This window comes from Nyctereutes procyonoides, unplaced genomic scaffold (genome assembly GCF_905146905.1).
Source record: "Nyctereutes procyonoides isolate TBG_1078 unplaced genomic scaffold, NYPRO_anot_genome, whole genome shotgun sequence".
Lineage (NCBI taxonomy): Eukaryota > Metazoa > Chordata > Mammalia > Carnivora > Canidae > Nyctereutes > Nyctereutes procyonoides.
In genome coordinates, this window is record NW_026575142.1 from 12,882,743 (window position 1) to 12,899,083 (window position 16,341).

Below are 16,341 nucleotides of genomic sequence, written 5' to 3' on the forward strand. Positions count from 1 at the left end.
GCTCCTTGCGGGGAGCCCAATGCGGGACTGGATCCCGGGACTCTAGGATCAGGCCCTGGGCTGAAGGCAGGTACCAAACCGCTGAGCCACCCAGGGATCCCCTATGTTCACTTTTCTAGATTGGCATATACCTTTTTAGGTTGTCTCTGGGAAAACAGTAAGCAAAATTTTCTTTTAAGAACCCCTACATCTGGGATCCCTGGGTGGCGCAGCGGTTTGGCGCCTGCCTTTGGCCCAGGGCGCGATTCTGGAGACCCCGGATCGAATCCCACGTTGGGCTCCCGGTGCATGGAGCCTGCTTCTCCCTCTGCCTGTGTCTCTGCCCCCCCTCCCCTCTCTCTCTCTCTCTCTCTCGGTGACTATCATAAAAAAAAAAGAACCCCTACATCTTTATCCATGAATTATGATAGAGATTAGATGACAAAACTCTAGTTGTTTCTGGGATGATAACTGGGCCCTTTATTTTACAGTTTTATTTAAGTAATCTCTACTCTGACATGGGGCTTGAACTCAAGACCCTGAGATCAAGAGTCACAGGCCCTTCTGACTGAGCCACCCCTAGACTGTTTAATCAGTAAGCATTCATTCATTTATTATTTATTTATTTATTTATTTATTTATTTATTTATTTATTGACAGAGACTGAGAGAGAGAGAGGAGAGAAAGAGAAAGAGAGAGGAGAGAAAGAGAGAGCGCAAGCATGAGAAGTAGGGGGAGAAAGAGAGAGAGAGTCTCAAGTAGGCTCCATGCCCAGTGTGGAGCTGACATGGGGCTCGATCTCACAACCCTGAGATCGTGACCTGAACTGAAACCAAGAGTCAGACACTTAACCAATGAAGCCACCCAGGCTCCCCAATCAGTCAGCATTCTTTTAAATACTATGAGCAATTCCAGAATAGAAAATAGTTGTTAAATATAGGTTTTGTTTCACAGGTAACTTATGGAGTAGTTTCAAAAATTCAAAGTCATGCTCTGTTAAGTGGGAAGAATGAAAATTGAAAATCTGCTTCTTGGGGTGCCTGGGTGGTTCAGTCGGTTGAGTATCTGCATTCAGCTTGGGTCATGATCTCAGGGTTCTGGGATCGAGCCCCACATTGGGCTCCCTGATCAGCTGGGAGCCTGCTTCTCCCTCTCCCTCAGCCTGATGGCTCCCTGCTTGTGTGCTCGCTCTCTCTCTCTCCAATAAATAAATAATTAAGATCTTAAAAAAAAAATCTGCTTCTTTGCTTATGCCTCGCAGTATCTGTATATTGCTCTTAATGGAAGAGGGAAAGAGGATGATTAAGTACTGCCTGGTATATAATATCACAAGTCCACAAAGTAAGTGAAAAATCAAAGTGGTTTATTTCTTTTTTTAAAAAAGGATTTATTTATTTACTCATTCATTCATGAGCGAGACACAGAGAGAGAGAGGCTGAGACACAGGCAGAGGGAGAAGCAGGCTCCATGCAGGGAGCCCGATGTGGGACTCAATCCAGGGTCTCCAGGATCACGCCCTGGGCTGAAGGCGGCGCTAAACCGCTGAGCCATCCGGGCTGCCCCCAACGTGGTTTATTTCTAATCTTCAAATTGGATCAAAGTACTTAAGCATCCTGTAAATTTTTACCATATTCTTATATAGTTATTTGTGTAATTGCTTGTTTGTCTAAATTAACAGATTACCAGCTCTTTGAGGGCAAAGACCATATTTATTTTGTTCTTTACTGCTTCAAAGCCTAGAGCAGTGGCATGGAGTGGTACTCAAAATAATTTCCTTGAACAACAACAAAAAGTGAAGAAAAGGCTATTCTAAATATATGAAGACTGTTTTCTACATGCTGGATATATGATATAAAGCTTAACGTAGACTACGAGAAAAAATGTGATACAGGTAACAGAAGAATACTATTAATAACTAAAGGTACTCTAAAAAAATCGAGATATAATTGATATGTATATAAGTTGTACAAAGTGTTGATTTGATGCCCAAATACCTTGATATATGATTACCACTCTAGTATTAGCTAACACCTCTATCACCTCACACAGTTACTTCTTTTTTGCGATGAGAACATTTAAGATTTAGTCTCTTAGTAACTTTCAAGTATATAATACAGTATTGTTATCTATAATCACAAGGCTGTGCACTAGATCCCCAGAACTTGACCAAAACCTCCCTAATTCTCCCACCCCCCAGGGTACTTTCTTTTTGCAAATTGTTCCCTTCCCTTGTAAAGTTATTATCCTGTTTTGTCTCACTCAATCTTCATTGATCATGTAGAGTAGTAGATATCCTGCTAGGGTCTTCTCTGAGAGCTACCTGCTTTAGTACTAAAGGTCATTCACAGGGATGTTTCTACTATATGATGCTCTACCTACTTAGCCAAGGACTATTGGGCCCTTGCTAGAACTTTATCTAAACGGGGCCAATCAGATCTCCTTTCTTTCTTTTTTTTTTTTTAATTTTTAAACTTTTAAAAAAGATTTTACTTATTTATTCATGAGACACACAGAGACACAGGTAGAGGGAAAAGCAGGCTCCATGCAGGGAGCCCGATGTGGGACTCGATCCTGGGACTCCAGGATCATGCCCTGGGCAGAGGGCAGGTGCTAAACCACTGAGCAACCCAGGCATCCCTCCATCTCCTTTCTTGTGAATATGAATTGACCCCCAGTGACTGTGAGCTGGAAATGGAGTTCTGTTATCAGGTAACTTAGCAGTAGCAATTGTCGTCTCCTGGAAGTCCGCCTAGCTCACTGAGATCTGCGTGACCTGCTTTGTCAAGGCACTTTAAAGGCGGTCAAAAGTGCAAGTAAGAAAGCTATAACTGCATATAGAGAACAGGTAATTGACTCAAGGACTTGATAGTGTGAATTGAAGGGAATGGGTAGATCTAAGAGATATTGAGATTGAAGAAATAGCTGTATTTGGCCAAAAGACAGTGTTAAGTTGAAGATGATTCCACTACTCCACAACTGGGGAACATTTTCAATTAGTATTGGAGTGGCTGGTTGCTGGGCATAGTAGGCTCTCTGGGATTCTTCAGACTTTTAAGTAGTGGTTCTTCTCTGTTTCCACAAGAAACAGTGTGAAAACCAACTATAGAACCTCACTATGAAAACAGCAGCAAACGATTTAGGAATTACTGTCAGGATTAGTAGTAAGTTTATATTAATGGTGAGTGCAAAATGTGGCCTAGTTAGCTTCCCTGTGTTTCATTGCTACAGTGTACCCAGACACCTGTTTTATAAATGTATCCTTCTGGTAACAAGGGAGCTAGATTGAGAGACTATAAAGAGTGCATAGTTTGAATGATATTCCAAAAAAAAAAAAAAATCAAATCGACTTGCCTGTGTCTTTGAGAATTCCAAATTTACAGAAAAAGCTTTTTAACCCGTCTAAGTAGGTCACTCTCATAGGGCTAAGAAAAAACTGTAATGCAATTTTATTATAAATAATGGTTCAGTTGTTGCTTATAAGGAATTTCTATTAGAAAAAATTTTGGCTGAAAGGGAACAGATCTTTCAGTTAGATTGGGGTCTGAAATCTGGCTTCTGCCATTTACTAGTTGCGTGACTAATCCAAATCACATTACTTTTCTGATACTGTTCCCTCATCTATCAAATGGGATTAGCAACCAATTCCTATTTTTCCTTTATTATGAAATAGTCTCTTTATTTATTTTTTCGTCATCTCTACACCCAACATGAGGCTCGAATTTACAACCCTGCGATCAAGAGCCACAGGCTCTATCAACTGAGCCAGCCAGGCGCCCCATGAATTCGTCTCCTTGAAAAAAGGTTCTAGGGTCACAGTTTTCGGAAAAGTATTACATTCTTGCAACACATACTTGGAAGTTCACAGAAAGAATTCCTTCTACAGATGGAGCTCATGGCGTAGTTAGGTGTGGGTGAGATGAGATGAAATCCTATTTAACAATATCCTTTATTACTACTTTGGAGCCTTTCCTCTCGTGCCAGGTACTGTTGCTGCAAGCTTTACACGTATCTCATTTTATCCTCACAATAACCTCTGAAGGTGGGTCTCAATAGTTTTATTTTCATCCAAGAGGAAATTGAAGCCCAGAGAGGTACTTTGTCCCAGGTCCCAAGTAGTGGATTCCAGATGGGAACCCAAGTTTTACAAATTCCAAAGGCCGGGGCTCATTACCATCCAGAGGAAAGGAGTGAGGGGTGGGGGAGCTGGCTCTATTAAACGCATTATGGGATCCAGTGCCTGTAAAAGCCCGAACAAGAAGGTGAAGGAATCCTTAGATCGTAAGCTTCCCTCGGCCTTTTTTTTTTTAATTTAATAAAGTTTATTTAACAGCTTTCTCACGGTTTGGATTGGCTGCAGAAAGTTCTAGGAAAAGGCTGGGGTGCTGGGGCCGTGGTCCCCGAGGGCCCGGGTGGCAGCCAGGAGGGCCGCAGGAGTGGCGCTGCAGCTCGCCGGGCCTCGGGGCGGGGGCGGGGGCGGGGGGGCCGGCCCGGGGCGGGCGGTCGGGCCGAGGGTGCTCCGCGACGACGCGGGTGAAGCGCGGGGCTGCGGGCCTCCGAGAGGGCGCGGGCTGCGGGAGGGGAGCGGAGAGCCGGAGCGGCCGAGCTCCACGTGCTCCGAGCGCGGAAGCGCGGGGCTCCCGGGGCGCGCCACGGAGGCGGGCGGGGCGGAGACTGGGGCTGGGGCTGGGGCTCGGGCTCTGGCTCGCGCGGCCCTTCCCTCCGCCCCGCCCCCCGGCGCCGCGTGACTCCGCCCCTCCTGCGGGGCCGACCAATGGGCGGGGCGGGCGGGAGCGGGGGGCGGGGCGCGGCGCGCGGGGCTCGGGCTCGCGCGGCCCCTCCCTCCGCCCCGCCCCCCGGCGCCGCGTGACTCCGCCCCCCCTGCGGGGCCGACCAATGGGCGGGGCGGGCGGGAGCGGGGGGCGGGGCGCGGCGCGCGTTCTGCGCGCAGGTGCCGCCCGGAGCCCGGCCCGCCCGTTCCGCCGCCGTGCGTGCTGCTCGGCGGAGGGGCCGGGCTTGCGCTTTCTCCTCCTTCCTCCCCGCCTCCCTTTGCCGGCAGGACCCGTCTCCCGCGGCCGCTGGGACCCCGTGTCATCGCCCGGCCCGAGCACGGTGAGTCCCTCCGGGAGCCCGCGGGCGCGCTGCCCGCCCCGTCTGCGGGCCCAGCCGGCGGCCCGGAGGCGAGCGTGAGGCCGGGCCGGGTGGCCGGGATGGGCGAGGGCAGGGCGGCGTGGGGCGCGTGGATGAATGAGGCGCTCTTGGACTAGGCCGCGCGTCCTGCCGGCGGCCCGCGCCTCGCCCCGCACGCCCGGGGCAGCCGTCTCCGGAGGCGGGGGCGCCGGGGGCCCAGGGCGCATGGGGGGGGAGGCCCGCTTCGGCCGGGGCTGCGGCCGCCCGCCCCGCCTAGGAGGCCCGGGGCCCGGGGAGGCTCTGCTGCTGCCCGGGGGGCCCGGCTTTGGCTGGGAGCAGGTGTGAGTTCAGACCCCGGGAAGGGAGACGGATCCCGGCCTTCGGGGGCGGAGATCAAGAGTCTGGAGTAGCCCTTCGCGAGCAGGGCCTCGGCGCGGCCCGGGAGGCTCGGCAGGCGCCCGCACCCGGGGCCCCGGGAGGCTCGGCAGGCGCCCGCACCCGGGGCGCGCTTGCAGGTCCCGGGGCGTGAAACGGGCGGGGAGCGGCCCTCGTGAGTTCAGCTGGCGGTAGTAAAGCGGTTTAATTCTGCACGGAGGGAGTTGGAGGGGCCAAGATTAGCAGGGACCTAGAAAGTTTCAATTTGCTTTTTGTTCTTTTTAAGATTTTCTTTATCTATTCATGAGACACAGAGAGGCAGAGCCACAGGCAGAGGGAGGAGCAGGCTCCACGCAGGGAGCCCCACGCGGGACTCGACCCCGGGTCTCCAGGGTCACGCCCTGGGCTGAAGGCGGCGCTAAACCGCTGAGCCACCCGGGGCTGCCCGAAAGTTTCAATCTGTAAATAAAAAGTTAGTAGGTTCATGTACGCCCAGAAATGACCAGAGTGTAGATTCTGGAGGTTGCTTGGGAGGACCGTGGAGCGTGTACCTGCGGTGCCAGAGGTCCAAGAGACCTGGAAAGGCCCTCATCGTGGTGTGTGTTCATTCGTGGGGGATGGTGTTTGTGGGGAAAATGGGAAGGGTCAGGTTCCAGGTAAGAGGAATGGTTTTGGGGGTGGGGGGTGGGGGGTGGCGCGTTGCTGGTGGTACTAGAGTGGATTTCCTTGGACTCCTCTCTGTGCTCCTGCTTCTGATTGCTTTGTAACTCCGTATCAGATGAAGAAAGAACGAGTTTTGTCAACAGTATGGATAGAAGATTGGCAGCTAAATTTTCAGTTTGATTTATGGTGCCACATATTTTTAGATTAATCTTTCTAGGACTTCTTAGGAGCAACTGCCTTGACAGCTATCAGAATCAGGTCTATTTATAGAACTTTTTACAGATTTGTTGAAAAAGTGGATTTAGCTCCGTGTCGATCTTGGATTGGTGTCTACGCTATGTTTCATTCTTAATTTGTTCCTCGGTAATATATTTTGTGTGATGAAATGTGTTTTCAGTTAATGGAGAGAGTAAACGATTTTGTTTATATGTATGTTTGTTTTGACATTTCAGATGCCCCCCAAAAAGGGAGGTGATGGAATTAAACCACCCCCAATCATTGGAAGATTTGGAACCTCCTTGAAAATTGGTATTGTTGGATTGCCAAATGTTGGGTAGGTGAATGTTGGGGTTTTCTGCTTTTCATCTTGTAAGTATTTGGAGTCTTGTAGAAAAGGGAACTCATGTGGTAATTAAAACTTAAATTGAAAAGAGTCTGGGAAGCTGCAGTATTAATTTTGGCAAAACAAGGTTTTCATTTGGATGTGTTTTATTTTGGATTTTTTACACAGATACTGTGTTGAAACTTGAATTACTTATGTTTGTTTTGCTTAAAGTAGTGGAAGAACCAAAGAGAATTGAAACGTTAGGTTGAACCAGATGAGCTCTGTTTGCTTGAAACACTGTCAGGAGATGTTCAGTATTGAATTTAAGTGGAATTGAAGTAGTTAAAATATGGTTTTTATGCTCCCTGGCTATGTAGGGTACCTACCTAGGTTGACTGTGGTAGGATAATTTTAAAGTCCCACTATAAAGTTGATTAGATTCTTGAGAGATCAGGGATCAGATTGCTTAATTTTTACAGGAGAAGAAGGTAACAATTTTGAGTTTAATATCGGAATTTGCTAGATAAAAAGGTATCTATTATAAAGTGGCTAAATCTGAAAGTTATCAGAGCAAAATGTTGAGTTTGTAATGTTTAAAACTAAAATGAATCATTTATTTGCAAATAAGGCAGTGGTAGGAAATATATGTATTTCTCATATAACCCATACTGCATGTACAGTTTGGCTGTTTAGTCTGCTTTTTTTTCATTATTTGTCCTTCTTTTTTAATACCTCTTACCTTAAATGTCTCAAAAGCGTTTAGGATGTACTAATGGTAACAGATCCAATATGGATTTATTAAGGGGAATGAATATGTTTTGGCATGTACTAGGTTTTTTCGATTGGTGGCAAGTAGGACAATGATGTTCTTTCATGGGTTCCTTGGAGTCCCTGTCTTAGAGATTTTTTAGTGAATGAATGGTATGGCTAACTATGGCAGTTCTTAAATTCTTGTAATGTAAAACATGAGCAAGTGTGGCTGTCCTAATTTCAGTCTTTCCTGGAGCTGGAGAGGTTTGCATTTTGAAGGGGTTTCCTGCTGTGATATAGGCTGCTTGCAAAGTAAGACTAAATAGAGAGTGGAAATGTAAGCAAAACAAATAATTAAGCAAAGTACTGTAGGGTGTTGTCAATAAACTTGAAAGCAAGATATGATCATTATGTTGTGGGCTTTATTTCACTAGTAAGACAGTTTTTAGCTATTAACGTCTCTTTTAAAATCACTGCAGTCAATGCAGCTTGACTTTAAATGGGACTATGTTAAACTGAGACACGTTAAGAAGTATTTCCTATATGAACATTTTAGCCATAGAACGTAATATAATTAATGTACATGAAAACAACCTAAAATATGTTATTCAGGATAAATGTGCTATTTATGCTATTAATTTTTTTTTTAAAGATTTTATTTATTTATTCATGAGATAGACAGGCAGGGACACCGGCAGGGAGAGAAGCAGGCTCCATGCAGGGAGCCTGATGTAGGACTCAATCCCTGGACTCAAGGATCACGCCCTGGGCTGAAGGCAGGCCCTAAACCTCTGAGCCATCCAGGGATCCCCCATATTTATGCTTTTATGCTTTTAAATTAAATGCTCATCCCACTGTCATCCTTCCCTACCCCTGTCGCTGTATTATTGAGGTATACTTTACAAATAGTAAAATTTTCTCATTTTAATAATGGTTAGTTTGATTTTTGGCACTTGTTTGTGAACATTCCTTTTTGTAGAGTTAACTGTATCAGATAGGGTTATTTGTAAGATATACAAGTTTTGGCTGTTTTAAACAGGAAGAAGAGAATTATTTGGAAGGATAGAATTGAAGGACAACCTGAACAGCCAGACCTCAGGAAGGACAGGAGCCAGAGTAATGCTGATGTAGATGGGTCCATATGGAGCTCAGCCATATGAACTGAGTGTTTCTTATCTCCTGCTATCTCTCCAGTGATTCAGATTACTGTGTAGGGAAATCTGACTGAACACGTCTACCTCTGGATAGATCTACAACAGATAGATTGGGTACAAGGGTGGTTCTTTAAAAGATGGCTTGCTGATCAAAAATAAGGACATTTGATACAGAAACCATCTAAAGAATGTCTTCATTTTCAGACAACTAGACATAAGATTTTCTTTTTAGTGTATACTAGGCTGATTGCTTAAAAACTTAAAGGTAGGGATCCCTGGGTGGCGCAGCGGTTTGGCGCCTGCCTTTGGCCCAGGGCGCGATCCTGTAGACCCGGGATCGAATCCCACATCAGGCTCCCGGTGCATGGAGCCTGTTTTTCCCTCTGCCTGTGTCTCTGCCTCTCTCTCTCTCTCTCTCTCTCTCTCTCTCTCTCTGTGACTATCATAAATAAATTAAAAAAAACTTAAAGGTAATGTTTATAGCTAATAATAGCTGATAACTGATATTTATTGAACACTTACTGTGTGACACTTCCTATTCTCTGTGCTTCATATATACTAATTTAATCAGTTGAACATGCCTCTACCGCCCCCCCCAATTAGAATTTAAATTTCTTGAAGGCAAAGATTATGTTTTTCTTGTTTACTGTTATATTTCTAGCGCTTATAATTTTTTAAAAAAAGATTATTTATTTGAGAGAGCGAGAACACCAGTGGGAAGAGGAGCAGAGGGAGCGGGAGAGAATCTTCAAGTAGACTCCCTGCTGAGCATGGAGCCCAATATTGGGTTCGATCCCAGGCCCTCAGATCATGCCCTGAGCCAAAATCAAGAGTCAGATGCTTAACCAATTGTGCCACCCAGATGTCCCTAGCACTTAGAATTTATTAGGCACTCAGGAATTATTTATGTGTGGGATGTGGGATACTTCTTTCTCCCTTGATGTAGTGTGTAAGGCTTAATGATAAAGACATGTGTATTAATGGCTGCTTTTAATGAAGTAGAAACAATACCAAACCCAAGAACTTGAAGATTTGGTTTCTAGATTTGTTTTGCTTTTTTTTTTTTTTTTAAACTTAGTGACCTTTTATAAATTAGCTTCCCTTGACTCAGTGCATTATTATGGCTGTGAGGCTTGGAGGCTTTTGGGAGAAACTGCCTTAAAAAAAATTATTTTAGAGAGAGAGAATGTGTGAGTGGGGGCAGAGGGAGAGAGAGAGAGAGAGAGAGAGAGAGAGAGAGAGAGAAAATCCAAGCAGATTCCCATTTGAGTGTGGAGCTGGTCTCGGAACTTGATCTCAAGACCCTGAGATCATGACCTAAGTGGAAATTAAGAGTCAGATACTTAACCAATTGAGCAACGACCCAAGTGCCTCAGAAACTGCCTTTTTTTTTTTTTAAAGATTTTTTTTTTTTTTAAGAACAGTTTTAGGTTCACAGCAGAATTAAGGAGAAAGCAGAGATATTTCTTACATATCCCTGCTCTCACACATGCACAGCCTTCCCCCATTATCAACATTCCCCCACCAGAGTGTAACATTTGTTACAATTGAACCTGCATTGACACATTGTTATCAGCCAAAGTCCATAGAGTACATACAGTCTTGGCATTGAACCTTCCATGGGGTTAGACAAATGCATATTGACATGTATCCACCATTGTTACAGAATAATTTCACTGCCCAAAAAATGCTCTGTGTTTTGCCTATTCACCTACCCTCCCCAAACCACTAATCTTTTCACTATCTCCATAACTTTGCCTTTTCCAGAATGTCATATAGTTGGAATCTTACAGTATGAAGCCTTTGCCTTCTTCCACTTAGTAATATGCATTGAAGTTTCTCCATGTTTTTTCATTTAGCACTATTGCCTTTTAGTGCTAAATAGTATTTCATTTCTAGATGTACCATAATTTATCCATTCACCAACTGAAGGATATTTTGGTTGCTTCCAGGTTTTGGCAGTTATGAATAAAACTGCTGTAAACATCTATGTGCAAATTTTTGTGTGGACATAAGTTTTCAGCACTTTTGGGTAAATACCAAGGAGCACAATTGCTGAATACATGGTAAGAGTCTTGTTTAGTTTTATAAAAAACTTTTGAAGTGGTTGTATCATTTTGCATTTCACCAGCAGTGAATGAGAGGTTCTGTTGCTCCACGTCCTCACCAGGTTTTGATGTTGTCAGTGTTCTGGATTCTGACCATCCTAATAGGTGTGTAGTGGTATCCTGTTATTATATTAATTTGCATTTCCCTGATATAACGTGAAGCATCTTTCATTTGCTTATTTCCCATCTGTATATCTTGGTGAGGTATTTATTAACATCTTTGGTCTGTTACAAAAATCAGGTTTGTTTTCTTACTTTGGAGTTTTAAGAGTTCTTTTATATATTTTGGATAAGGGTTCTTTATCAGATGTGTCTTTTGCAAATACTTTGTCCTAGTCTGTGGCTTGTCTTCTCATTTTCTTGACATTGTCTTTCGCAGAACAGAAGTTTTTAATTTCAGTGAAGTCCAGTTTTTCTATTTATGGCTTATACTTTTGGTGTTGTATCTCCAAAGTCATCCCCATACCCAAAGTCATCTAGGTCTTCTTCTGTCTTTTAGAAGTTTTGTAGTTTTGCGTTTTATGTTTAGGTCTGCAATCCATTTTGCGTTAATTTTTGTGAAGGGTGTAAAGTCTGTATCTAGATTCTTTTTTGTTTTTGTTTTTTTGCATGTGGATGTCCGGTTGTTCTAGCATTGTTTATTGAAAGGATTTTCTTTGCTCCATTGTATTGCCTTTGTTTGAGAAACTACATTTTCTTATTTCTTATTCCTGACTTCTTCATTGTGTCGCGGGATAGCTCTTTTAGTTGGTACCGCTGCACGAGATGTCTAATGTTTTCTTTTTCTTTTTTTTTTAAAGATTTATTTATTTATTTATGACAGAGAGAGAGAGAGAGAGAGAGAGAGAGAGAGAGGAGAGGCAGAGACACAGGCAGAGGGAGAAGCAGGCTCCATGCCGGGAGCCCGACGCGTGACTCAATCCCGGGTCTCCAGGATCGTGCCCTGGGCCAAAGGCAGGCGCCAAACCGCTGAGCCACCCAGGGATCCCCTAATGTTTTCTTTTGATTAAATTCAGGTTATGCACTTTTGGGAACAGAATTGACATATACTTCTTAGTACATCATATCAGGAAGCATGCGATGTTGATTTTGCCAATTACTAGTGATGTTAACTTTCATCACTTGTCTACTGAGATACTTGACAAGTTTCTTCCCTGAGTTACTGTATTTCCCATTGCAATTAATAAATATCTTGTGGGAGATACTTTGCAATTATGTAAATAGTTTTCTTGTATATTTGCCCCTAATTTGGCATGCATTAATGATCCTTGCTTCCTTGCTTGAAATAGTTAATTGTGTTTACCAGAAGGCGATTTTAAAATATCCATTGTTCCTTTTACATTTATAGTAGGAACAATTTATAGAATGAATAATAGAGATTTTATTGGCTAGAATTCTATTGTAAAGAAGAGCTCCCCATTTTTCATATATTTGACTATAATTTGTTTATATCAGGATTGGATTCTTAGTTTATTCTGTTGGTTATAATCTGTTACTATTATTACTAATTTTGTTCAAATTGCCCATATTTGGCCATCAGTTGCTTTCCTGATATGTTCTCTATTTTTTGAGTACTTTCTACTTTCTTGTTACCACAGTATGTTACAGGCTATTTGTACTTTCTGTGTTCCAGCCTTAGAATACACAAATTTTGGTGTATAGATAAATTTCATGTCTCTTGTATTGTATACTCAGGAGTGGAATTTTTGGGTTCTGTGGTGACCCTATGTTTAACTATTTGAGGAACTGTGTAACTTTTCCAAAGCGACCGTGCAGTTTTACATTCCCACCAGCAGTTTGCGTGTTCCAGTTTCACCACATTCCCACCAATGCTTGTTTTAGCCTTTTTAAAAAAGATTTATTTATTTGTTTATTTATTTATTATTTTTATTTATTTATGTATTTATGTATGTATATATGTATTTATTTATGATATATATATATGTATATATATATATATATATATATATATATATATAGAGAGAGAGAGAGAGAGAGAGAGAGAGAGAGAGAGAGAGGCAGAGACACAGGAGGAAGGAGAGACCGGCTCCATGCCAGGAGCCCGACATGGGACTCCATCCTGGGACTCCAGGATTGCGCCCTGGGCCAAAGGCGGGCGCTAAACCACTGAGCCACCCAGGAATCCCCCTGTTATTAGCCTTTTAATTATAGCCAAGGTGTGAAGTATATCTCATTGTGGTTTTGAATTGGATTTCCTTGATGCTTAATAATGTTGAGCATCTTTTCATGTGGTTATTATACGTTCATTTTCTAAAGATATTCACTGGGAAGAATTCCAGGGACATTTTTTCTTTTGGCACTTTGAAGTTTGTTTTGGCACTTCCATTTACTTCCAGCTTTCCAATGAGAGAACTGTTGTCATTCTTAATCTTGGTTTCTCTGTACATAATATCTTGTTTTTTCCTTTAGTTGCCTTTAAAATTTTCTCTTTACTACTAGTTTTTAGCAGTTTGACTTTCATGTGCTTTGGTGTGGTTTTCCTTAAGACTTTATTGCTTGGCATTTGTTGAGATTTTAGGTTTGTGAGCTTGTGATATTTATTAAATTTGTAAAATATTTGGCCAGTATTTCTTTGTATGCCCTCACCGTCCATCCCTCTTCCTTTCCTTTTGGGTTTTAAGTGTGCTAGTCCTCTGTATAGTATTCCACTGAGACTGGGATTTTTTCCTCCAATCTTTTCATTTTTTTTCCTCTGTGCTTCATTTGTTAATTCCCATTGCTCTGTCTTCATGTTCATTGATCTTTTTTTCTGCAGTATCTAATTTGTAGCTAATCATATTCAGTGTATTTTTCAATTTCATATGGTGTATTTTTCATACAGTAATTCTGTCTTCATAGTTTTCATTTCTTTCCTTTCATTCCTCATTGACTTCATATTTCCCTTTATGTCCTTAAATTCTAAAAAGATTTACAACATTTACTTAAGGGTCCTTATCTGCTAATTCCATCATCTCTATCATTACCTGATTTGTTAGTATTTATTGGCTTTTATCCTGATTTTGGTCTATACTTACCTGCTTCTTTGCATGCCTTGTAATTTTTATGAAATTCCAGACATTGGGTTTTTATGTTGAGGGATGAATTTTATAAATATTCCTTTGAAAAGTGTTGGACTTTGTTCTAGCATTTAGTATTTTTGTGTATCATTTTGATTGTTTTGAGGTTTCCTATTATGTTTTCTTAGTATGAATTCATAATAGTTTTAGCTCTCATGCTTCTTTAGCTCTCATATTAACATGATACTATATTGAAGATTGTACCCAAGTTCTTTTATATTATATGATCTCTCTACTATGACTGGTAGGACTGTGAACTACTCCAAGCTCTGTGTGAGCCTGAGAATTGTTCACTCTGTTGCTTTTGAGTTTTTTCCCCTGGCCTTTTGGAGACTGAATTTTCTCATGTACAAATCATTACTTAGCAATAGTCTTGAGGACACCTTTTGCTGATCTCCAGAGCCCACCCTCTGTGCAGCTCCTTTCCATTACACTGCCTTGTAAATTCTAGCTGGTTTGGCCTTCTCAAACTCTCATCTCAGTCTCTCTTTAACTTAGCATGACTACCGGGTTCTGTTGGTTCTCCCTCCCTGTGCTGGGGCTTTGAAATGACTTTTAGTCAGTCAGCTGGGGCAGTTGTAGAGCTTAGTTCATTTGTTGTTTTCTTAGGAACAGTGCTGTGCTGCATACTGTCTTCTGTCTGAGAACTGTTATTTCATATGTTTTGTTGAGTTTATACTCTTTATGGCAGGAGGGCAGTCCATAGTAGAAGGGAAAGCAAAGCTCCCCAGTACTGTTTTAAATGAACTTTAGTCTTATTGTATGCTTGTCAGCATTCCAGTGTGCCTGCTCTTTCATGGAAATTTGTGATTTAGGAATTACTTGCTTTCTCTTTTAAATGTGTTTTGAATAATCTTTTGGATGACAGATCTGTTCTCTTTTTCAGTCTTTCCTGTTATTATTTTAGCAGTAATTGTGTCCCTTTAAAGTACTTGATAGATGGCTTTCTCTTAAATCTTTTAATTTTCAGTGGTTTTCCCCCCACCCCCCGCCGTGAATTCTGGTCTCTGTTGTATTACCACATAATTTCAGATTTTTTTTTAAAGATTTTATTTATTTATTTATTCATGAGAGACACACAGAGAGAGACAGAGACAGAGACACAGGCAGTGGGAGGATAAGGCTCCATGCAAGTAGCCCAATATGGGACTTGATCCCGGGTTTCCAGGATCACGCCCTGGACTGAAGGTGGCGCTAAACTGCTGAGCCACCTGGGCTGCCCATACTTTTTTTTTTTTTCCAGATTTTTAAAAAGTTATTTATTGATTTACTATTAACTGTAGACTTTATTTGGAATTCACCAGGTTTCCCACTAATGTCCTTTTTTCCTAGTACAGATCTTTTAAAGGTCATGGAAAATTTTATTTTTGAAATGTATGTATGTAGGTATTTTGTATAATGTCTTTCAATTCAAATTTGATGGTTTCTCATGCTATGGACTTTAAAAAAAATTCTGGTAAGAAACACAATATAAAAGTTACCTTTAGGGGCAGCCCGGGTGGCTCAGCGGTTTAGCGCCACCTTCAGCCCAGGGCCTGATCCTGGAGACCTGGGATCGAGTCCCATGTCGGGCTCCCTGCATGGATCCTGCTTCTCTCTCTCTGCCTGTGTCTCTGCCTCTCTCTCTCTGTGTCTTTCATGAATAAATTTTAAAAAAAAGTTACCTTTAGGGGTGCCTGGGTGGCTCAGTCAATAAAGCATCTGCCTTTGGCTAAGGTCATGATCCCAGAGTCCTGGGATTGAGCCCCATGTCATCGGGCTCCCTGCTCAGCTCCCTGCTTCTCCCTCTCCCTCTGCTCCCCCCTGCCATGTTCTCTCTCTTGCTCTAGTGTTCTCTCTCTCAAATAAATAAAATCATTAAAAAATAAAAATTACCCTTTAAACTTAAGTGTACAGTTCACTAGTTCAGTAGTGCAGTTCAGTTGATTATATTCACATTGTTAGGTAATACATCTCTAGAACTTTTCCACCTTGCAAATCTGGAACTCTCTACCCATTGAACAATTTCCCATTTCTCCCTCTCCCTAGTCCCTGTCAACCACTATTCTTCTTTATGTTTATATGATTTTGACTCCTGTAGATATCTCATATAAGGGGAATCATATAGTATTTGTCCTTTTGTGACTGGCTTATTTCACTCAGCACTGAGCATAAGGACAGTGTCTTCAAAGTTTATCTGTGTTTTAGCATGGGACAGGATTTTCTTTTTGAAGGCCAGTAGTTTTCTGTTATATGTACGTACCACATTTTCCTTATCTATACATCTGTTGATAGACCTATGGGTTGTTTCCACCTCTTGGCTATTATGAATAATGCTGCAGTGAACACGGGTATACAAATATCTCTTTGAGATCCTGCTTTTAATTTTGTATAAATACCTTGAAGTGGTATTGCTGGATCATATGGTAAATCTACTTTTAGTGTTTTGAGAAACCTCCTACTGTTTTCCATAGTGGTTGCACCATTTTCTATTCTATCAGCAACGTACCAGAGTTCCAGTTCTTTACATCCTGCCCAACATTTGTTATTGTCTGTTTTTTGATAGTAACCATCCTAGTAAATGT

At 42.4% G+C, this 16,341-nt stretch overlaps 1 protein-coding gene across 1 annotated transcript in view; it reads left to right on the forward strand.

The window, feature by feature from the left end:
* Window positions 1-4,961: 4,961 nt before the first annotated feature.
* The window catches only part of OLA1 (Obg like ATPase 1), a 165,301-nt gene continuing 153,921 nt past the window's right edge, over window positions 4,962-16,341 (forward strand). The window contains exons 1-2 of the mRNA XM_055308436.1: window positions 4,962-5,088; window positions 6,597-6,697. Coding sequence (XP_055164411.1) covers window positions 6,597-6,697 — 101 coding nt within the window. The 5' untranslated portion in view covers window positions 4,962-5,088. The remainder of the gene's footprint in view (window positions 5,089-6,596; window positions 6,698-16,341) is intronic.